Here is a 23,858-nt window from a genome sequence, read left to right on the forward strand (position 1 = left end):
TTTAAAAAAATAATACTTCTTAACAAAAAAAAAACAATTGATATAATAAGATTTTTTTTACAAAGTTGTATGATTTTTATAAGCAATCAAGCCATTAATTGACCGCTACACTCATTTTGAACATTAAAGTTGCAGTTCTATACAATTTTGTTGCAAAATATCAATCAGAAGCAGGATAAGATCAATTTTCGATAAATTTCAGATTTCCCGGGAATTCCCGGGATTTCCCGGGAAATTTGCTAAAAATTTCCCGTTTCCCGAGAATTTTGTAACCCCGGGAAATTGGACGCTCTAAGTATAACCATATGAAAGACAATAGCTTATAGGACATTAAAAAAAAAACTCTAGAAATATTTCGACGCCGTCGTGCAAACTTGTCGTACGTAGCTTTTTGACGTTCTAAGAAAAACGCGTTTAATGTTTGACCTATGGCGTCCATTTTCCCGTCCCAGGAAAAAAAAAATCCCGGGAATTCCCGGGATTTCCCGTAAAAAAATATTTCCCGTTTCCCGGGAAATTTATAAATTTCCCGGGAATTCCCGAAATTTAAGCGGAAGTATACATTTTCTAAATTTTTTGGATCCATTTTTTAAAAAATGCTGTAGAAAAAATGGAGAAACTCAATTTAATATCAAGATTTATTTCTGATAGTATTGGTTTCTGAAGCAACTGGAAATAGACCTAGTTTACTGAAAATAAACTTTTACAATTCAGGTAAGATTTTTGAAGAATAATTGGATACAGAATAAAGAAAACGACTACTTTAAGTTTTTGTTTACCATGATTAAATTAGATGAAAATTGAATTGGTATCATTAAATGTTTTATCGTATAATTTAAATCATGTTTTCGTTCTATAAAAATATGTTCACAAGAAGTCAATTATAAATCTGAAAACCAAAAGGAAAAAAACAACATTAGAAAATCATTGAAAAACAACTTTGTATTGTTTACGAGGTGCCCGAAAAAAGCAAACATAGTTTCAAAACTTGCTCCAAATATTCTAAAACATTGATTTGTTTGAAGTAAAACAAACACGAGAAGTTAGATTTTTAAGGAAAAACATAAAAGCTTAACCATTTTGTTCAAGAGCTGAAATCAGTATAACTTGGTTTAGAAAAGTTATTTGTTATGAAAAAAATAATTTTTGAATGATTTTATTCGTTTCAACTTAATGTGTCAAACCATACTCTCTCAAACTGGTCACAAAGGCAAGTTTTAAAGAAATTTAAGATTGCAGAGTATGGACTCATTTTACTTACTATCCAAACACTTTGATGGAAAAATACTTTTCAACAAAAATACAAGAGATCATTTTTTGATTTATTGTACGATTTGAGCTTAAAAAAATAGAAAAATGTACATTTTCTTGTAGTTGTATGAAATTATACATGCAGTCAAGCTATTAGTTGATCTTTACCTTTATTTTAACCATTTTTTTTTTAACCACGTTCTGCTTGGTTGACCATTCTGTGCATTGCCTCGAAGTTTGGTTGAATTTGGTTGCCAGAGTCCCTCGTTTTTGTTTATTCAAGGACAAACATTAAAACGCGTTTTTCTCGGAACGTCAAAAAGCAACGTACGACATAATACCTAGCACGACGGCGTCGAATTGAAAATGTTTACGGTAGTCTAGCTCGTACCTGTGTCAAACGCGTTCTGACCTGAAATCCAATACATCAATTTTCAGGCTGTGTCAAGATAGCACGACAATTGAAACTTCTTCCATGTGAAAAGTGACAACAATGCACGGAGTTTTTTTTTCGATTTTTATGGAATATCTCAGGATTGATATCGGATTTGGGGATCAAAGACAAAAGGTGAGGCATTGTGGGTCGCACAAAATGGCGTTCTTAACACAATTTGGCCCAAAATCTACATACGACAAGTTAGCACGACGGCGACTATTTGCAAGATCGGCATTTTTGCTATAAATTTATGAATGGTCTCAAAACAGGATTACTGATAATAAATAGTGTAAATTTGGTTCAAGATGCATAATTTAATGTAAACGCTTCTGAATTATATATAATTTTAAAACAATTATGGTGAAAACCATGTAGATCAATTAAGTTAATTTTCTTAAAATTAAAAAAAAATAAAGATTCGTATTTTTAAAAAAATGAGCAGAGCAACTAGATGCTAAGTTTGTTAAATGTGCTACACTGTTGAACAAGTAAGTAAAATAATTTTCCTTTTTTCAATCTGAAATGAATAAGTAAATTTTTGCTAAATATATTTGCCAAACACACTGTTCACTTTAGGACAGCATCAATCATCAACCTACCCACAAACACCTCGATGATATCATTATTATATAAAAAATAAACAAGATATTATATTAGAGAGATCACTATCGTCCACCAGTAGCCTGTAAGTACACCCCTATTAGATGCATCGTTATTTTAATTTGCTACATCGTCGGGTTGTGCAAGCTTGACCGACGACCTCGAAATGCCGACAAAGTTCATTGCCGCCGCCCGATTTGTTAATTGTAGGGTGTTATGAACTGTGCCTCCCCAGCACGATTAGCACTCTATTTGTTTAGCGTTTTTTTCATTGCGTGAAACATTGTATGCAACTGTGAACTGCCTGAAACAGTAAAGTCACAGACAAAAAGACTTAAATTTCTGTTAAAATTCAAGAATTAGTGTTGAAATTTAATGATACAAACTTGTCTAAATCTCACCTCGGTCATTTTGAACCCACCACAGCTCACCTAAACGAGTTTGACGCTTTAAAATATGTTTTTAAATGATTTATGTCTGTTTGTCTGTGATAGAACAGTCTACCTTAAGGGTGATTTTGTTTAGCTGTGTAACCAGATACATTGTAATTATTTACTAGCTTTTGAGAAACGATTGAGAAAACATGTCCAAGTTATCTGATAAATGTACTCCGTGAGAATCTAAAGGTTATTCACCTTGTAACTTTTTTAGAATCATTCTATACAATACTTGGATATTAATTCATTTTGTATTAATGTCGAAGATAATAAAGTAAGAACTTTATAGAATTTACAAAATGACGGATTTTACGTCATTCTAAATTGTATTCTCTGGTGGATCCTCACATAAAATAGCTAGAAAGATTAAATTGAAGCAATTTGACGAAATAAAGATAGCGTTTTTACAGGCATATCATCCTTTTAATGACATAAATCATTTTGTGACGCAATCTTGATGAAACATGTGACGTCTTAACAGCTCAATTACCTAAGGTTTATCAAAGGTCACAATCACTCTTGCAAAATTTGACCTTTAAGTGGTTTTAACCTGCAGGGTATCCTAAAATTAACATCAAATTACTCCAATCTACAACTAATCTTGATCAGTGTGTGTCGTTCAACCCAAGCTCCGTTAGTGACAGTGACTAAGAAAAAAAACTTATCGCCAAAATGACATCAGATACTGTACGTTTCGCGACAAATCCAAAACTTTAGTGCCTTCTAGAGGTCTTGGGTTGCAAGACCCTGCTGAAATGTCATTTGGCATTTTGAAATTGACCAACAAAAAATAAACAAGTTTTTTTCTGCAACGCCCGCTCAAATTTCTAGCGTCCAGTGAACCCCTGTGAGATACCTTTTCGAAAATAGTGGTGCCAGACACCAAATCGGTCAATACCAGCCCGATAAGCGGCAACGAAACCAGTTTCTTTCTAGGGGTCGCCAAAACCATTTCGTCTGGGCGGCACACATCTAACGATAATAAATCCCCGAATTAGTTGGTGACATCGAGTTAACCCTCGGTTTCGGTGTGAAATTGTGTGATATTTATAAAATTATTTTTTGATAGAATTCGAAATATGAACTTCATTGTCATGTTTATTTTTAAATTATATCGAGTAATTAAAAACAAATAAAATAAAACAATTAGGGATATTTACAATATTTCTGAAAATTAGAGCGTCCAATTTCCCGTACCGGAAGAAAAATTCCCGGGAATTCCCGGAATTTCCCGGAAAAAAATAATTCCAGTTTTCCGGGAAAATTGTAAATTTCCCGGGAATTCCCGAAGTACAAGCGGAAGTATACATTTTCCTATTTTTTTTATTTCCAATGTATTGAAATTATCCCAATTAAATTATTAGAGAACCTGATTTGATTTTATTCATTTCAATCTACTGTTCATATCTAGGTCTAGAGCACCCAATCTCCCGGGAAACGGGAAATTTTTAACCAATTTCCCGGGAAATCCCGGGAATTCCCGGAAAATTTTAAAATTATTGAAAATTGCTCTAATCTTAGTTCTGAATCATATTTTGCACCAAAATTTAATAGGACAGCGACTTTAATGGTAAAAATAAGTGTAAAGATCAACTAATAACTTGACTGCATGTAAAAATTCATACAACTACAAGAAAATGTATACTTTTCTATTTTTTTAAGCTCAAATCGTACAATAAATCAAAAAATGATTGTATATTTGTTGAAAAGTATTTTTTCATCAAAGTGTTTGGACAGTAAGTAAAATTAATCCATACTCCGCAATCTTAAATTTCTTTAAAACTTGCCTCTTTGACCAGTTTGAAAAATTATGGTTTGACACATTAAGTTGAAACGAATAAAATCATTCAGAAATTATTTTTTTTCATAACAAATAACTTCTCTAAACCAAGTTATACTGATGTCAGCTCATGAACAAAATGGTTAAACTTTTAAGTTTACACTCTTAAACAATACAAAGTTGTTTTTCAATGATTTATTAATGTTTTTTTTCCCTTTTGGTTTTCAGGTTTACAATTGACTTCTGTTGAACGTATTTTTATAGAACGAAAACATGATTTAAATTATACGATAAATTGTCATCATCCCACTACCACTCTTCGATTTTTTTCTTGTTAAACTTCTAACACCCATTGCTCCATAATTCTTTTACTTTAAATTGAAATTTTTTGAACGAATTGAAGTAATTCTTCTTGCAAAAACCTATTTGAAATATTTAATGATACCAATTCAATGTTCATCTAATTTAATCATGGTAAACAAAAACGTAAACTATTCGTATTCTTTATTCTGTATCCAATTATTCTTCAAAAAGCTTACCTGAATTGTAAAAGTTTATTTTCATTAAGCTAGGTCTATTTCGAGTTGCTTAAGAAACCAATTTTATCCGAAATAAATCTTGATATTAAATTGAGTTTCTTTCCAAAAATATTATTTTGTTTCCAAAAATATTAAAAAAATGTATACTTCCGCTTGAATTTCGGGAATTCCCGGGAAATATTTTTTTACGGGAAATCCAGGGAATTCTCGGGAAAAATTTTCCCGGGACGGGAAATTGGACGCTCTAGTTCATATTGAACTAATCAGTTTGTCTGAAAATTTCGTGTCAAGGTTTAATTCAGATAATATTTATTTCTGTAGCATTTACAACTAGGAATATTGTTTTCTTTATATTTTGGGCAACAAAAATTACGCTATTTTGGAATGAATATTAACTATTTTATTTTCAATAACCTATTTTAACGATTTTTTGTTATATCATTTGGAAATAAGATATTTATCATTATTCGAGAAATTACTGTTTGAGCATGAGCATGGTTGACTGCCAATGAGCTGCTACTCCGTTATTGACAGATCAGCTGAAGTTAAACAATGAATCAAAAATGATCAGTGGGAGTCAACCATCCGTTCACTGTTTAACCTCTGAAGATCCCTACTTTATTAGTCAATACCGGCGCCCTCCCAAGAAGCCTGCAGTTCAACGAAAGGGAGGAATGTTAGTCCGATAGTTGAAGTTGCAGACTCATCAAGCACACAGTTTTTCGCTATATACTTGTTGATACCGCTTGAGACCGTTGAATCCACAGCATCTCCTTCAAGCATCACGTGATTAATATTTTTTTGGGTTAGTAGGATAAGGTATTGGCTTTTCGATGCCTCCCGAGCTACGATGCTATGGGGAGGACTTTCATAACAGACCCGTCGGCGAGCCTTCCGAGCAATGATGCTATGGGAAGGTCTTTCTGGTTAATACACAAAATCACTCACTTACAATTATTTCACTCCACTATTAATTAATCCAAAATGTCAGTGCGTCTTTCGATCATTATATAAAAATGGCTTTTTCACCATAAAAAATAAAACCTTATTCGAAAAAAATATACACAATTTACCCGACGTCGTGCCTTCAATATCAACGATGATATAGGAAGGGCTTTGAAAATCACAAAACAATTAAAATATCACAAAAAACACCAATTACTCAACGAAAATTACGCTCAAGACAAAAATAATTCAGTAAGGCATGCTATTATTCGATTACCACAATCACTCACCCCACACCAACAGCGACACAAAAGCACACAAAAAAAAATAACCTGAATAATCACGATCTCACGTCCCCACTTCCAGCGCACCAATCTATTCGAGAAATTACTGTTTGAAGTTATAAATGTATGAAGGACGTAAGTTACCAAGGGCGTAAGATGGTCAAATATGTAAAAAAATGTCGTTTAATTTTAACCAGTTTTACACTATGGAAATTATTTTAATCTTATTAATTTATTTTGCCATATAACCATATCAATAAAGTCATACCATAAATGGAACCATGAAAAATCATTAAAAAAAAAATCATATCATATTGAATTTACCCAATGAATGCAGCCATATTTCAAAAACTCGCTTCAAATATTTTAAAACTTTGAATTGTGATTTCATGAAATAGTGTATCAAGTTGAATAGCGCTAGAAATTAGATTTTTAAGGCAAATTCAATAATTATCTATTCATTCGCAAATTGAAAATACTTGTTCTGAAATAAGTTTTTTGCCATGAAAAACATTATTTCTGCATGATTTTTTTTCCATTTCAACTTTATGGTCACTGAGACAAATTTAAAAAGCAATTTTATTTTTGTGGAGCAAAACTTTGATTAAAAATACTTCTAAAAAAATTAAAGCATACAAATTTGAAAATGTTTATATTTTCTCAAAATTGCATTATTTTTATCAAGCAGTCAGGCCATTAATTGATCCTCACACGCATTTTGACCATTATAGCTGCTGTACTAAACCATTCTGTTGCAAAATATTAATCAGAAACAGAATTCAGAATAATTTTCATTAAATTTAAAATTTCCCGGGAAATTTGTTGAAAATTTTCCGTTTCCCGGGAATTTTGTAACCCCGGGAAATTGGACGCTCTGCTGAAAATTCATGAAAACTTGATTATTTGGCAGTTCTTATTCAAATATTTCTAAATTGGTTCTATAATGAATAAAAACTTTTTAATGTCATGGGAATAGGATTCATATATTTCAATTATTTTAATAAAAAAAAGTAATAACATTTAAGTAATGATATTTCAAAAAGTAATAACCAAAGATTACAAATTCAAATCAAATCGAAATTGAGGTCTATTATTGAAAGTCATTGCAGGGTTAAAAACAAAGTTCTCTTTGTATTCTTTGCTGCCAAACAACTGGTCAGCAAAATCCAGTCGATTGACACCAATGCATGTGTTTAATCAGATGATCCTAACCGGTCAAAAACCAGTAGAAAACCATCAGGGTTTGGTCCCGCTGTGAAAATGCAACCATGTTCCAAGGTCGCATTGATCAACTGGCCACCACAAAACGAGTTGTGTGCTCCGGACGATTGGACAATATTTTCGAAGATTTTACGCTCGCCGACGGGGTCTTTCTGGGTTAATTTGGTGGTACCCCGGGAAGGTTCAAGGTCGTGTCTGCGGGTCCCATCATCAAAAAGCCATCTATTTCGGCAACTTGAGTCATTTTAGGGGTAGTTTGGGTTTTAAATGTCATTTGAGCAATACAAATTATCAACTTCCCAGCAAAACTTTTTTGACTGGTTAGTTTTTTTCAACTTAAAAAATCCGTTAAGACTAAAATGAACCCAACATCCCCTAAGAATCCAACACCTTTCGCTTTCATTCACACGCAAAAGAGCATCCCCAAAACGCTCGGGATTCACGATTTCCAAAATATTAACGATTATCTCTTCGTCTGTAACCGTCAGAGATCTCCGGTCATTTCGTGAGGTCTTAGCCTCTGGCGCTTGTGCATTGTGGGCCGCCCTTAACGACGACCTGCTGCTGGCTGGTGGTAACATTAAGATTTTTAAAGCTTTTGAACCTTTTGGGCTGCCATGATGCAGCAGGATGACACTTATGATGCAATAAAAGATAATTTATCATCGGCGTTAAGCGCTTTTTGAGGAGGTGGTTGTGTTTGTTTTGGAGTGAACTTTTGTTGACATTGTCATTAGGCGTCATCCATAAAGTATGTCACGCTAAAATCGGCCAAAATTAACCCCCCCTCCCCCCTATGTCACACTTTGTCACGCTGGCTCTGACCCCCCCCCCTCAGAAAGTACGACACGTTTTGTCAGACCCCCTCCGCACTATCTTGATTTTTGTACAATTTTACACAGTAAAAAAATCATGGTAATATTACATCTGGGAAGGGGTACATCTTTTATGTCAGAAAAAATGTGTAATTTTACCTCTGAAAATTAGTAATTTTACCACTTTTCTGGTGTAATGACACTTTTTGAGTCTAAATTGAGGTAAATTTACATCAATAAATCTGTAAAATTCAACCTTCAGCAATCACAGCTTCGAAATTTACACATTTTTTTACTGTGTGGCATGATTTATAAAAAGGATGATTTTGAAATTCGGAATTCATTCGAGAATGTTTTTAATTTTTACAGGTTGCGTTTGGATTTTTTAAATTTTGTTCAATGTTGTAGTGATAAAAATCACCATCACAGTTTTTTTAAGCATATTAAATCTATCATCAATAACTCTTTTTCATAAAACCTTGAATCGTGTTTGATTTATGAGTAAAAGTTATCAAACATTAAATTTTTAAAGCTATATTTAAAAAAAAAGTTCAATATTAAATAAATAGCCTAGCGTGACGTCACAGTCTCACGTACCCCCCCTCTCCCCCTTGTCACACTTTGTCACACCTGCGACAACCCCCCCTCCCCCCCTAGAGCGTGACGTACTTTATGGATGACGCCTTATAAGGGTGCTTTCGATTTCTAGTTTCTACTTGAATTAACCTCTGCATTATTGCATTATAAATTGCTTTAACTGTTTTGCATAAAAAGGTAAGGCCGTTGCAAATTGTATTTCAAGTTTTTGTTCCCTTCAATTATTGCTGAAAATTTTAATTTTGTTGAAAAAACATGTACGATTGATGGTAAACTATTTAAAATACATTGTGGACAAAAAATTTAGTTTTTTAATCAAATATTGCACATTTAGACTTTATGCAAATTTTGAATCTTCGGACCACAGGTCGACGTCGTCGTGCTATCTTGTCGCACCCGCCATTTTGACGTTCCGAGAAAAACACGTTTTAATGTTTGACCTTGAATAAACAAAAACTAGAGCACGCAATGTAAACAATAACAAACACGTTTTGTTTGGCTGACCATTCTGTGCATGGTCCTGAAGTTTGTTTGAAGTTGGTTGCTGGAGTCCCGAATTATAATCACAAATGTTTACGGTAGTCTAACTTGTACGTGCGTCAAACACGTTTTGACCTGAAATCCCTTTGGCCAGTTTTCGCACTTACATCAATTGTAAGGGTGTGACAAGATTGAAACTTCTTTCATAAGAAAAGTTACAAAAATGCACGGAGCTTTTTTGGTTTTTATTGAATATCTCAGGATTGAAATCGAATTTTGGGGATCTGTGAAGGTCAAAAGGTGAGGCATTGTTAGCTTGGCATTCTTGACTCAATTTGGCCCAAAATGCACTTGCAACAAGTTAGCACGACGGCGACGAGATCGAAAAAAGACATAAAACATAAGAAAAAAATATGTTGATGGATTCAAAATATATTTTTTTGTAAATAATAATATTTATACATTTACATTTTTGTAAGTGTCTTAAAATTATAATTATTAAATAACATTTATTCAAATGTTCAAAAATTAAAGGACATTAAAAAATACTGTACCTCAGATTCATGATCAGGGACCAAAATTACAACTTTGGACAAAGTTTCAAACAAACAAACAAATTTGAGGTCGGGCCACTTTTTATGATTTTGTCTAAGTTATATTTTCTTATATTTGGCACAATTTTTATAAACAATTAACAGTAAAGCTATTCTTAACAGTAAAACACATATTTTAAAATTTATCAGATCAGATTTATATTAGTTTTGGTTTGAGTTTAGAATAAAATTCTAATAATCTGCAATTTTTGGAAAACCTTGGAACAGTTTTTTTTGTTAATGTATCTCAAAAGGTTAAAAAAAGCATTACAGAACGTTAAGTAATTAACTAAACCAGTCTTGCAAACCACTTCTTGCACCAATATCTCACGACATATCCCTTGACGTGACCTTTCACGGTCTCTAATTTATATAATTCACTCTCTCAAGATATACGCCAAGATACGCATCGACATGATGCTTTATAGGTGGGCTTTCAGACAAAATCAAGCCAAAGAGTCCAACTAATAAACCAAGACGATCTGAGCAGCATCTGCCACTCTGCGGTCTCACAGCTCATCAAGATCACGATCTCGCCACAGGTCGATTGGCCAATCTCTTGGCGACCAGTCCAGGACGTCTGCTGCAACTTTCTGAAGAACGCGTTCCTCTTCTGCACTCTGGTAAATTGGACGATAAATCATTCGCATCTTCTGAGAGGGGGGAGGGCCTCCAAAGATCGATATTTTCTCAGGTCAACCCCTTCGAACCAGTGTAATCCTTCAAGGTGGAGAACTGTTGAAGTCAAAGTAGCTTCAAGAAACGGTATTCGCAAAAAAAGTGAAGAAGCATGTTAAAATTGCAAACGAATCCGTTACGGAGGCTTCAACTCCATGTGTGAGCCTCCGATCAACCAGGAGCATGTTGTGAAATTCCCGCGGTAATCAATTAAGATTTTTTTTGCTCCGACAGACCCCTTCTAAGCTATAGGGGGTGCTATATGAGTTGGACGGTCTGACGGCTTAACTAATCAGAAAAAGGCTAAACATTTCGCACACATGTCGGCAGCAGTGTTGCCCAAGTTTCGAACCCCCACGAGGGCTTCCCAGCTGGGGCAGAAGATCACGAACTGCTGGGCATGCTCAAGTTTTGGAAAAGCTCTTTAAAGGTTGATTGCCTTCTTCTTAACGAGAAGCGCGGGAGAATCTCCCACCGTCACAGGTCTTGGAGCTTTTCAAGGGGGTGTGAAGATCCCGCGTGATGGTGATGGATGCTCGTTAGATTTGGTTTGATTGGGCAAGGTCATTGCAGATGATCGTGTTGATAGAACCATTTTGAAAAGTTTCACTTTTGACTGACAAAATTTTTCGATTTTTTATTATGTCTTTGTTTTTGGAAAACAAATCTTTTGTAGCATATTTTTCTTGTTTGATTTTCAGTAGTAAAATTTATATAAATCTTCTAATTTTTCAATCAATATCTTTTGCCCGTTTAGTGTTTTCTCCTAGTCACTTTTCAAAGAATATCATCAGAATAACTGCTTACTTATTTTGACAAGAAATTACCAAACTTATTATTTCCTTTTTGATATACAAGCATTTAAAAAAATTACTTGTACACAGCTAAAAAAGTAGTAATCCAGCTGCGTGTAAAAGGCCTGGGTGTAAAATAAATATTGCTTTATTTTATGCAATTTTATGTAATTTTACACCCTGAAATATGTAGCCCATCAGTATGGGAAACCTACTTGACCGAAATGTCAAGCCCATATATGCGTTTATCCTTTCGGCTTTATATCGGTCTGATGGCCGAATGGGCTAAGGCGCCAGTCCTTACTGTTGGTGCTGGGTTTGAATCCCGTCGGTTGCAACTTTTTTTTTTGCTTGCGAAAATTGTACATGCAGTGTGTAATATTAAGTGTTTATTTTGACGAAGATGATGTGCATGCTTTTGCATGCGATTTTACCATCGGATTTTTTGCTGTGTAGATGTTGTTTTATAAAAATGTAGGGGAAGGTGGGGCAAGACGACCATATGGGGCAAGAGGAACAATCGCTCGTACGGCCGTAATTTTTACAATTTTGATTATTTCCAGTATGAGGAATTGTTGCTAGCAATGCAATTAGCTGATTCTACTACCACATAACCGCCAAAACGACGTAAACGCCACGGGGCATACGATTTCATGAAGTTTATTTCAAAACCTTTGTTTTCTTATAATATTTGAAAAGTACAAAATAAGGCTTAGAGTTCGTTTTAAGGCTCATTTTATCAAAATGCTATTTTTTCTAGATCAGTAGTGTCCCTACCAATGACTTTCACCTATTATAAAGTATGATTTAACTTTTTGGTTATTTTTGTTGAGAGCTTTTAAAAAACTTGTTCAGGTGGGGCAACTGTACCATATGGATTTTGAGTATGGAAAAAATTACGAATTGCTGCAAAAACACATTTAGTTGGGAAATAAATACATAAAAGTACTTAAAAACTGATAAACAATTGTTGAAAAATTGCCCATACAAAATATAGTGATATTATGAAAATTTCCATTTTTTCATCTAAGTAATATTTTGTTTTCGTAAAAGCGATCAAATTTTTAGTAAAATATAATTATTTAATCTGAAAATGAAAGAAACGTTTCAAATACATTCTAATCTAATGTATCTAAGTGATAACAGTTCAATTGTTAGCAAATTAACTTGTTGTTTAATGCATTGTTCCTCTTGCCCCAACGGGTTGTTCGTCTTGCCCCACTAGTTGAGTAGAACGTACGGAAAATCAAAATTTTCAAAATCAATTTTTTACATAAAAAAACAGGATTTTTTTAAAACTTGTTCGATCAAAGTATTAGTCAAGACCTGGAATAAGATGATTAAAAAAATTCCGACAGATTTTTTGACGTTTTTGATGGGTTATAAAGAGCATTTCCTTAGCTTGTTACACTTGCCCCACTTTCCCCTATTTGAATAGACCTCCTCTAATTGATCTCATCAGTCAATAAATTGCAACAAAATAAATTTTATCTATTTATGAGGTCATTCCCGGAGCCAAATTCCACCAATAATTCGCCAATCCCATGCACGCGCATCCAGATTAGGTAATTCTCTTCACAGTAGGGTGCGAATTGGAGTGCCATTTCCTGTGTCGGAAAGTCCACGATTTCATCTGACCACATCGGAGCTGTGAACGGATGACACCCAACTCTTCTTTCGAGCGAAGCTCCACATCATAAAATAAAGAGCAAATTAGGGTTTTGAAGATGCGCGCACGATCTGCAGGTTGCGAATTTGATGCAAAATTATGTAAATTTGCTTGTTGATTTTGCGGATTTTCATCAGCAGCCTAATGACGGACGGAGCGGATGTAATCCAATAAAACGCCGTTGCCGGATGTTCCTGGTTCAATGGGCTTTTGCTGAGTGGATCCGGTTGAAGGTGTTTTATTATTATTTTAAAACAAAATAAATAAAATATTAAAATGTTCAAATAGATTGACTAACTATTAAAAATTATATTTTCGGAGCACCAGTTGATTGATGAGCTGTCATTTGTTTAACCTAGTCACACTTTCATTAGGTGACGAAACTTAACTCAATTAGCAAACCGCAAACATCAATCATCCCTAAGTTATATAAGATGAACTTCAGCGAGCCCGTTTGAAAACAAAAGACTTTAACGCATTCTTCAGGCGACGAACCTGGGAATTGCTTAAGCTCACTTTACGACGTGTAAATTGCTACCAGTTCAAAACAAAGCAATTTTACATTCCACTTTACGTAAAGATAACGATCTGCAGCAGTGGCACCGTGAACAACCGGCTCATTTGATTGCTCAGCTGACAAAAGTTTGGTGTCCTAAGCCTCCCCAGCCTACATCAAGATTAAGCAACTGGGCAGCAGTCACCAAAACAAAATAGCCCCAACCCAAGCCGACAATTATCAGTCAATTGACACCTCCGCCCAAGCTTTTGATACCTTTTCCGAAAGCTTTAGCGGTTTATCGTTCCAGATCTTGTTTGACCAAAGTTACGCCCCGGGGCCAACCTGTCCACTCTGGGTTGACATTAAGGTGGGCAGCAGCAGTAGGTCCCTCCGCGGTCAGTAGGTCAAGCAAAACCAACAAAAAGCAACCTCCTGAACTTGCTACGGTTGACGAAACTGCTCTGTTTACAAGGTATGAATAGTTGTTGAAAAAAAGAGTTTAGGGTCGGATTAGATAATGGGGACACACTTTCGTGGGGGGGACCCTAAAAGGGTCCCCGGAGTACGTCGATCGATTGTGTGGATTGAGTTTTGGATAGCAAAAGGGTTTTTGGAGATCCGTAGGTTTTAGAGTTAAGTTGTCAAACAGGTTGGTGGAGAATTGCAGAAACCGTTACTGAGCACTTTTGTCATCGAGATTTTTGGGTCTTAAAGCCACAAAAAAAATTCAAGTCGACATTTCGTCGTGATCGTGCTAGCTTGTCTCACGTTGATTTTGCACCAAATTGAGTCAAGATCACCATTCTGTGCAGCACTCAATGGCTTTCATTTAGACCTTCACAGATTCCTAAAATTTGATTTCAATCCTAAGATGTTCAACCAAACCGAAAAAACCCTTGCATTGTTATCACTCTTCATATCAAAGAAGTTTCGATCTGATCGTACTCCCTTGACACCCTACCCTGCATATTGCTGCAAAGGCGACAACAAGGGATTTCAGCCGGAACACGTTTGACACACGTACATGCCCAACTATTGCTTACATCAGGGGTGACCAAAGTATGGCCCGCGGAACACAAATACATTCAGATATAAAAAAACTTTTTTTTTTCTTCAAATAACTGAAACATTAAAATCAACAATACCGATGGAGAACCGTTTTTTGTGGTTTCTTTTATTTTGAATTGACTTTTTTTTTAAATTAACAGAAATATAAATATTTTAAATTAAAATAACGTAATTTAATTTCTTTAATAACCATTTTTGTAAATTTGGCCCGCAAGCTCAATTGGGTACTTAAGCCCTATGTCAATTTTTATGTACAACGGTAAAAAACACGATTAAAAACCATTTCTGATCACTTTTTTTCATTTTAATGCAAAATTTTTTTTTGACAGGACAACATTTTTCCGATGGATTAACTATGGTCCCCTTGGAATGAGCTGTCAAGTAGGAGCTTTTCTGTCAAGAAGGACCGCGAGGTTAATTTTTCGAAATTGATTTAAAAATCCATTTTAAACTCTTTGTGGTCGTACAAAGGGTCATTGTACTCAGAAAAATGAACTTTATCGCTGTAAACAATAATATCAGCAATCTAAGCTTCATTTTAGGACCCAATTGAGCTTTAAATTTGGCCCGGCCTCCAAAAACTTTGAGCACCCCTGGCTTACATTTTGAATTATAACTCGGGACTTTGGCGACCAAATTCAACCATCTTTGGGACAATGCACAGCATGGTCAGATGTTTTTGTTATTGTTTACATTGCGTGCTCTCATTTTTGTTAATTCAATGTCAAACAATAGAACGCGTTTTTCTCGGAACGTCAGAAAGCGCATTTCATACAATTTATACCGTCAGTGGGGGTGACATTGGGTCTGGGGGGTGAGATTGGGTCAAAGTGATTTTTGACGGATTTTACCATTTCTCAGGTTCTTCTCAATGAAAATGAATTCTGTTGAAAGGGTTGTGTAGGAGACATCTTAAGATGACTTCGCTGAAAAAATCTCGTTCCTAGAACAAATCCTGTCTTTTTGGCAGCTGTCTAAAGTTGGGGTACTTTTTTGGCCAAAAATGACCTCTCGAAAAATCATTTTTCTAATATTTTTGTTAGAATTGCTCGAAAACTACCCAAATGTTTGAAAATCTCCACTTCAAACATTGTAGCGTGTCAATACGATTCCCTCGAACAAGAAACACTGTTGGATGACTTGTTTTTACCATATCGTTGTATTTGAGCATCATTTTAGTTTCATTTGACCCAATGTCACCCCCTTTAAGGGGTGAGATTGGGTCAATTTTCAAACAATAGGCATTTAAGGTAGTGTTCATCAAAATCCACCATATTTTGGGAAAATGTTAGTAAACTATCTAAGAACAAATCTACGTTGAAATATTTTCGATGTTATTTAAATTGTTTTTGTTATTAAGAAAATACGAGAGGTGTATCGTTTTTTGACCCATAGTCACCCCCACTGACGGTACCTGAAATTTACAATTTTATTTATTGGCAGGGAATTCACTAAAATTCAGTTCTGTCGATTGGTGCTTGTTCAGGGAGCACAAATCTATCATACCTTGACAAAACAGAAGCGTTCACTGATATCAACTTTCAAAATGTCGAGTTGTGCTATAGTCCTCTTATCCCCTTTATGGACACTGCCACTGGAAATACAAAACTTTCTGAAACATGTATTTCTAACATGGCTAAAAACTCAGTAAATCTCCTAGAAATTTATTCAGTCACACATCAATTTCTTTTGTTTTGTAGTTTTTCAAATATTCAAATGACAATGAAAATTAACTTTACCAGGACCAGTGCTGCAAATGAGTAGAGGTGGGCAAAAAAAAGAGCGAGCCGCTCAAAGAGCCGGTTCACTGAAAAGAGCGAACGAACCGTGGCTCACAAAAAAAGAACCGCGGTTCTTTTTTAATCTCCGGTCTTTTGATGGCATGATTTTTGATATAAATATAATTTATTGAATTTCCAAAAAAATAGTATTTAATCTGTTTTTGAGAATTGGAAATGCAATTTCAAAAATTTCAATGCTTATAAAAATTAAACCCAAAAGTAAATGATTTGTTGAAATCCTACCAAAAATGAACTGAATACTGAATATTTTATCGATTCAATCAGAATGTAGAAAAAGTTCACAGAATATTTTCTCAAAATAAAATATTAGCATTATTTCAATTCATGTAGAAATAAATACAATTTTAAAATTACAAGCAATTTTTCCGGCATCCTAAATTTAAGTTTGGATGCCATTCTATTACTCGAATGTTTAGGTTCGAGTAGAAATCTTGACATGAAGACCACCAAGACCTATGGTTTTCAAGGGCCTCTTCTCGTTTTCAGTTTATTTTTTTTATCAAATAATTTATAAAAGTCCAATGTGAAATAACTTACAAAATCACACGATTCTTAAAAAAAAACTTTTCATCCAAATTTTGAAAAAGAGCGAAAGAGCCGTTCAAAAGAGCGGCTCTTTTTAATGAGCGAACGAAAATGAGCGGCTCCTAAAAAAGAGCGATTTTGCCCACCTCTACAAATGAGTGATAGAAAAGCTATCAATAGATTATCTCTGCACCAAAAATATCCGAGAGTATAGCGGCCGTCACTATAGCTTGTGAGATCTCTTCTTGTCTCTTGTGATTCCCAGCGATGTCATTCTCTCTATATCTCTCCTCCCATTTTCCTCGACTATGCGCTCTCACCGTTGAGTCTCTCAATCTCTCCGAAAACTGCAATGAGAGAACGCGAGATGGCGGTTAGGAGCCGACCACGCATGAACTGTGTTAAACTGCGTTTGCGAAATTGGTTTTGTGGCGGATTTTCTGGTTAAACGCTGTTGCGGTAGGATTATCGTGGAAGAGGAAATAAGAAAGAAAAGTAAAATGACAATCGCGAGTGTGTAAACACGAAAACGTGTTCGGCTATGTTCGGCGCTGAGAGTTTCAATGAGGAGAGAAGAGCAGTTGTATTTGAGGCATGATTATTCAGGCGGGATAATTGTAGTTGCTGAGAGCTGATATTTCGATATTTTAACAACCCTGACCAGGACAACTTTGTTTTACTCATATTATAATATGGTTCACTATCTTCAGTGTGAAATGTTTGCTACTGAAAAATTAACTTTGTAAACAGCACCATCGCTGATTATTACTAATTAACTAAAAAATAATAATAGACATAACTATACACCACCTGCTCAGTTGATCTTTCGCCATACTTCGTGATAACTTCAAAACAGTAGACATCCTTTAGACACCTTCCTCACAATCACTTCACACCAGTTGTCCTTGCATGTGCAGTACCTTTTTGTACAGTTACCATTTTTTCGGTCTAAACATTATCCAACGACGACTGCTTACTATTCCTAAAGTGCAGTGTCTCTCACTCAGACGCCACACACACACACAGCTAATGCATTATTAATTAGATGCTCATCTTCAGGTTAAAGGTGCATTCTTATTAGCTGTAGTGCCTAGATATGCTGTGAACAACAGTGATTAATGGCTTTCTAATGAATTTAATATGCAACCGATCGCCGTACGCCGGCGGCTGTAACTGTTTCACGTTTTGATGTTCTGGCAACTGGCATTATCTAATCTTTAGAATGTTTGCAAAACGTGACTTCCAGGGACCTGCGGTACCAGTATCAGCAGCAGGACAATACATCACTGTCGTCGTAGCTATCAATGAACAACGATGATCGGTGCATGATGGATGTGACTGTCGATGAACGATCAACACCGGCGGGGAAATGTTAATGAGCCGTGCTTTAGGGGGAGGTTGGTTGATGTAATTTGAACTGATGATCGTTTGTAACACGATTAATTTTATGAGCTGGTTTGCTAATTTTCTCAGCTAATAAAAAACGCTAATTATTGAACTTAAAATTGACTTGTATTCCTCGTGAACCATATTATGCACAATCATTTGAAGACTCAATCATCGAAATCCACTCAAACTACGATAACCAACTTTACAGCAAAGGTCATACCAGCTTTTGAACCAAATACATCCATCAGCTCGAGACCTAATCAAACGCACATTTGTCAGTAAAGCCGTTGTCTTCTTTGTTTGCCGTCCCCCGAGCCTTAGCTAAGCTTAGCTCCGTCTGGCTCATCAACAGCTCCATTGCATATCATTACGACCCGTCGGCGTCCGATGGGGCCATAAAGATTTGAAAAAATGGCCACTCAACCGTAATATCGCATCTCTCAAATCTCTCGCGTCGAAGCCCTCTAATCTTTACGCCGTTGAGCTTGACATTCACCGTCTGGTGAGTTTCCCGACTTGAACTTGACCGATTGACATGTTTCGTCTGCCGGTGTGAGCGTGGTGTTGCGCGTTTCAAGTCGTCATCTGCATATCTCGACTTCAATGGGTGTCATCCCTTATTTTGAGATATTAAAATGTCTACGATAAACGAAACTGTACTAAATTTTACATTTCCAGCGTCTTAAGTCTACCTAAACTAATGCGTTTTACTAATCATCGTCTTCTTCGTGTTCTCTCAATCCATTTCACAGGAGGGTAGTATAGGACATCAACTTGTGATAAAACCAGTGCCAACCGAAATCTCCCAGGCGGAGGACGGTAGTGTTCATCATGTTATTTATAAGCGGACAGTGTCCGAGGAGCATCACGACCACGCGAGCGACTACGGTAAGTTGGTATAAGTTTATTAAGAAATAAATTCATTGCAACCCAATACCGAAAACAATAAAAAAAAAGTGAACAGCATGTTGTTCCATCGTGCACCTAATGTTGGTATATGAACACTTTGACGTTCACTTATTGTTCTTAAAAAGAGTTTTCAACTGAAATCGAGTAATCAATGGCTCAGTAGGAAGTGAGCAAGCAAGTTTCTATCAATAGATTGGCAAAAAAAGTTTATTCAAATAGTGAATATCATCGAATTGGAAGGAATCCTTCAACTATCAAACATTTCAGCCAACATTGCCCTAATTATAAAAACCTTTTTTGCAATTCCGTCGTGAAATTACTTACTTTTCCTGTCATTCTTGAACGACGAAATAGCCTACTTTTCTGTACCAAAAATAACAGAATCGAATAGCAACACTTTTCAAAATAAATGCTGAAAAGTTCTACTTTTCAGCACTGAAATGGGTGCTGAAAAGTTGAACTTTTCAGCACTTGTTTCGAAAAGTAACACTTTTTAACCTTTTATGATTTAAACGATTTATTGACAAAATACATGAAAATTTGACTTAAAATTTCACTCAATGGGTGTTTTTCGGAATTGCAAAAAATGTTGTATGGAACTCGTTGCAAAACTTGATTTTTTCAGCACTCGTCGTATTTATCCAAGTCGGTGAACCTCGTTGGATAAATGTGCGACTCGTGCTGAAAAAATCCTCTTTTTGCAACTTGTTGCATAAACTACTATTAGAACGCTCTCAGAACGAATACAAAAAGAATACTTGCAGTTGACAAGAATGCAATCATTTGATCTAAGAAATTCGTTGAAGAATATTGTTTCCCAAATATTTTGATGTTTATCTCTGGTCCAAGTAATTTGTTGTGCTTTCGTGGATGCTGCAAAATCCTCTGGACCGTATAATTTAATCAATACTATGAAATAACGAAAAACTTGAAAAAATCGATTGAAATCATCACGTTGCTGCTTTGACAATTTGATTTTTTTTCTGATATTAGCATGGTTACAAAAAACCATGGAAATTTCTGTTCTAAATGAATTTAAACTCTTATGGGTAATTGCAGATCAAAAAAGTATCAAATCATCAAATTTCCATTTTGATGACATGTCCCACGATTTCAACAGTAGAGTAACGATATATGGCAGAGGTCTCACAAACTTTTTTGATTGTTTTTTGTCCAAAAATATTTTTTTTCGGAATTTATCAAGTCCAGCGTCTAATTTTACATAAAAAGTTTCTTTGACGCCAATTTACAATGGTCCACAGTTTGTATGTCATTGTTGTTAATTTTTGTAGTTCAGTGTAGTCGAAACGATTACGATTTTTTTATCGTTGTCTTATTGTTGATTGCCGAGCTCAAGTTTTACTCCTGATTTAAATTCTTAGATGGTGGCCAAAATGGCGGTAATGAAATATTGAAAAAAGGCTTTTGGTTATTTATTAGTTAATCAACTATTCAAATGAGGCTAAATGGGGTCACAGAACTTGAATTTGAAGTTAAACGTTATAAATAGGGTTAGTGAAATTTCACGATTTCGCGGACAGCGTGAAATCCGTGAAATTTGGCTTTTTCCGCGAAATCCCGTGAAATGATTTGTTTGTGTGAAAATGTAACGATTTTTCTCAAAATAATTAATCAAACTCAAAAAGGAATAAAAATAATCTTATGAACTACTGTAGAATTAAGCGAGTGAATATCCTGGTTTAATAGAGCACCGGATTCGAGTGATAGAAATGACAGTTCTCTCATAAGTAGAGTTAGTGAAATTTCACGATTTCGCGGACAGCGTGAAATTTACGAAATTTGGCTTTTTCCGCGAAATCCCTTGTAATTTTATGTTCAATTACTTATATAGGGTTAGTGAATTTTGACGATTGCGCGATTCCGGATTCTTGAAATTTATCAATTTTTTCAAATCACTTTTTTTTTTTCAAATGACTTCATAATAAATATTTCAACCATAAAGACTATTTAAGTAAATTTTATTAGTCTTCATTTGATAAGCTAGATATGAACCATTTGAAGAATTATTAAAATTTTCAGTTTCTATAGAAACTAACTAAATTAAGAAATATTTTAATTCGCTGTAGTACAAATTTTACTGCTATTTTATTTAAAATGTATGATTTCAAAAGAAATTAAAAGAATCAAGCTTTGTTTTATTTAAAATAAAATGGAGAGTATTTTTAATCTTTGAAAATCACCTTTTTAAAACATTTCAGATTTTTTTCTGAGTCCTGTTTTATTTTAAAAATGTTTGATTATTTGTGTGAATAATTCCCTTGAAAGTTAAAAAATACATTTTTTTGTTTTCTGTTCTGATTTTGAATAAAAAATTCGATTTCGTAACAATTTATAATATTTCTGCCTATGGATTTTAAATTTAGTTTTTTAAAAAGAGAGATGATAACCTTAAAAAATATTTTGAATGGTCTAAATGATGAAGAATTTTAAACTATTTTACATATTTTGGATGGACAAGATTGTTGATTCTTGCTTTGATATAAAATTCAATAAAATTTAAACTGATGAAACAGAAGCAAATCAGCGAAAACTTTTTAACCTTTTTTAGTTGAACATTAAAAAAGCAATTCAATAAATGAGAATATGAATGCCTTACATTTTGTTTCAAAATATAAATTGAGCCCATCCGTAAACCAGACGGTTTTTTTTTTGATAATTAGGAGATTTTTTTTTGTCACGTTCACGTCAGTTTATTGAAGAATAATATATAATAAAGCATAAAAAGTAGTTTCTGTAATTTAAACATAAGATTTTCAGAGTTATTTTAACATTTTTCACGTTCCGCGAAATTTGCGTGAAATTCGGTGTTTTGAAATTGAGGTCCCCGTGAAATTTGCTATTTTCGAGCGTGAAAAATCACTAAGCCTAGTTATAAAATAAAAACGTTTTTTTTTTCTTCGTGATTCGATTACTAAACAAACCTTTGGAATCGAACTTCAGATATTCGAAACTTCGGATAATTGAGGCTTCGGATAGTGAAGTCTGGACTGTGATTTTGAAAAAAATACTTCAAATATTAAGTTTTTTACAATGTGAGCATCAAATGTTTTAAAATTTGTCAAAACTTCCAATGCAATGTTTAACAAATTCCCAATGCAGAAATAAAAAAAAAAATACAAAATACTAAAAATTTTCACAAAACCAAATATTTAAAAAAATCAGTTATGATTTTTTTTGGGGGTATTAAATGATTGGAAAATTTGAAAATCTTTCGAAAGTAACTTTTTTAATATTCAAACTCGTTTTTTCGAAAACTACGTATTTTCGAAAAATTGCTATCGAAATGTAGGAATAATCCCCGATTATTTTATTCCAACATTGTTAAATCTACAATTCAAAGCATTTTTTTTTCTAAAATATTAGTTTTGTGATAATTTTGAGTATTTAAAAAAAATGTTCTGGAACTAGGGTAATTCTCCGCCAACTCACACAGCAGTTGCCCCGATCCCTCTTCGATTTGCGTGAAACTTTGTCCTAAGGGGTAACTTTTGTCCCTGATCACGAATCCGTGGTCCGTTTTTTGATATCTCGTGGCGGAGGGGCGGTATGGCGCCTTCCATTTTTGAACATACGAAAAAAGAGGTGTTTTTCAATAATTTGCAGCCTGAAACGGTAATGAGATAGAAATTTGGTGTCAAAGAGACTTTTATGTGAAATTTGACGCCCGATTTGATGGCGTACTCAGAATTCCGAAAAAACGTATTTTTCATCGAAAAAAACACTAAAAATGTTTTAAAAATTCTCCCATTTTCCGTTACTCGACTGTAAAAAAATTGGAACATGGGAAATTTAATATACTTTTCGAATCTACATTGACCCTGAAGGGTCATTTTTTCATTTAGAACAAAAATATTCATTTTAAAATTTCGTATTTTTTCTAACTTTGCAGGGTTATTTTTCAGAGTGTAACAATGTTCTACAAAATTGTAGAGCAGACAATTAAAAAAAAATTGATATATAGACATAAGGGGTTTGCTTATAAACATCACGAGTTATCGCGATTTTACGAAAAAAAAGTTTTGAAAAAGTTGGTCGTCATCGATCATGGCCGTTCATGGTCACCCGCGACAGACACGGACGACGAAACAAAGAGAAACGAAAAACTAACTTAATCCACCTATGTGGTTGGCGCCTTCCTCACTTTATCTCGAGACAGGGACAATGTTTTGGACTCATTGGAATGGTCTTTTGATTACCTAACCAACGATGAGTCAGATGATGGATCCGGACACAGTTTACATGCATTTAAGTGAGATCCGGCTTCAAAAAAGTACATAAATATCACTTAAATTGTCATAACTTGAGACAAGGTTGCCAGATCTTCAATGTTTTGGACTCATTGGAAAGGTCTTTTGATAACCTAACTAACGATGGGTCGGATGATGGATCCGGACATAGTTTACATACATTTAAGTGAGATCCGCCTTTAAAAAAGTACATCAATATCACTTAAGTGGTCTTATCTCGAGACAGGGTTGCCAGATCTTCAATGTTTTGGACTCATTGGAAAAGTCTTTTGATAACCT

General features: G+C 34.6%; 1 protein-coding gene across 3 annotated transcripts in view; it reads left to right on the forward strand.

Annotated features, from left to right (window-relative positions):
• The window catches only part of LOC6032419 (A disintegrin and metalloproteinase with thrombospondin motifs 16), a 301,763-nt gene that overhangs the window by 191,715 nt on the left and 86,190 nt on the right, over positions 1 to 23,858 (forward strand). For all 3 annotated transcript variants that reach the window (XM_038251357.1, XM_038251356.1, XM_038251358.1), the window contains exon 5: positions 19,155 to 19,290. In XM_038251357.1, the coding sequence (XP_038107285.1) occupies positions 19,155 to 19,290 (136 nt within the window). The remainder of the gene's footprint in view (positions 1 to 19,154; positions 19,291 to 23,858) is intronic.

The sequence above is a fragment of the Culex quinquefasciatus genome, chromosome 2 (genome assembly GCF_015732765.1).
Source record: "Culex quinquefasciatus strain JHB chromosome 2, VPISU_Cqui_1.0_pri_paternal, whole genome shotgun sequence".
In the NCBI taxonomy this organism is placed as follows: Eukaryota; Metazoa; Arthropoda; class Insecta; order Diptera; family Culicidae; genus Culex; species Culex quinquefasciatus.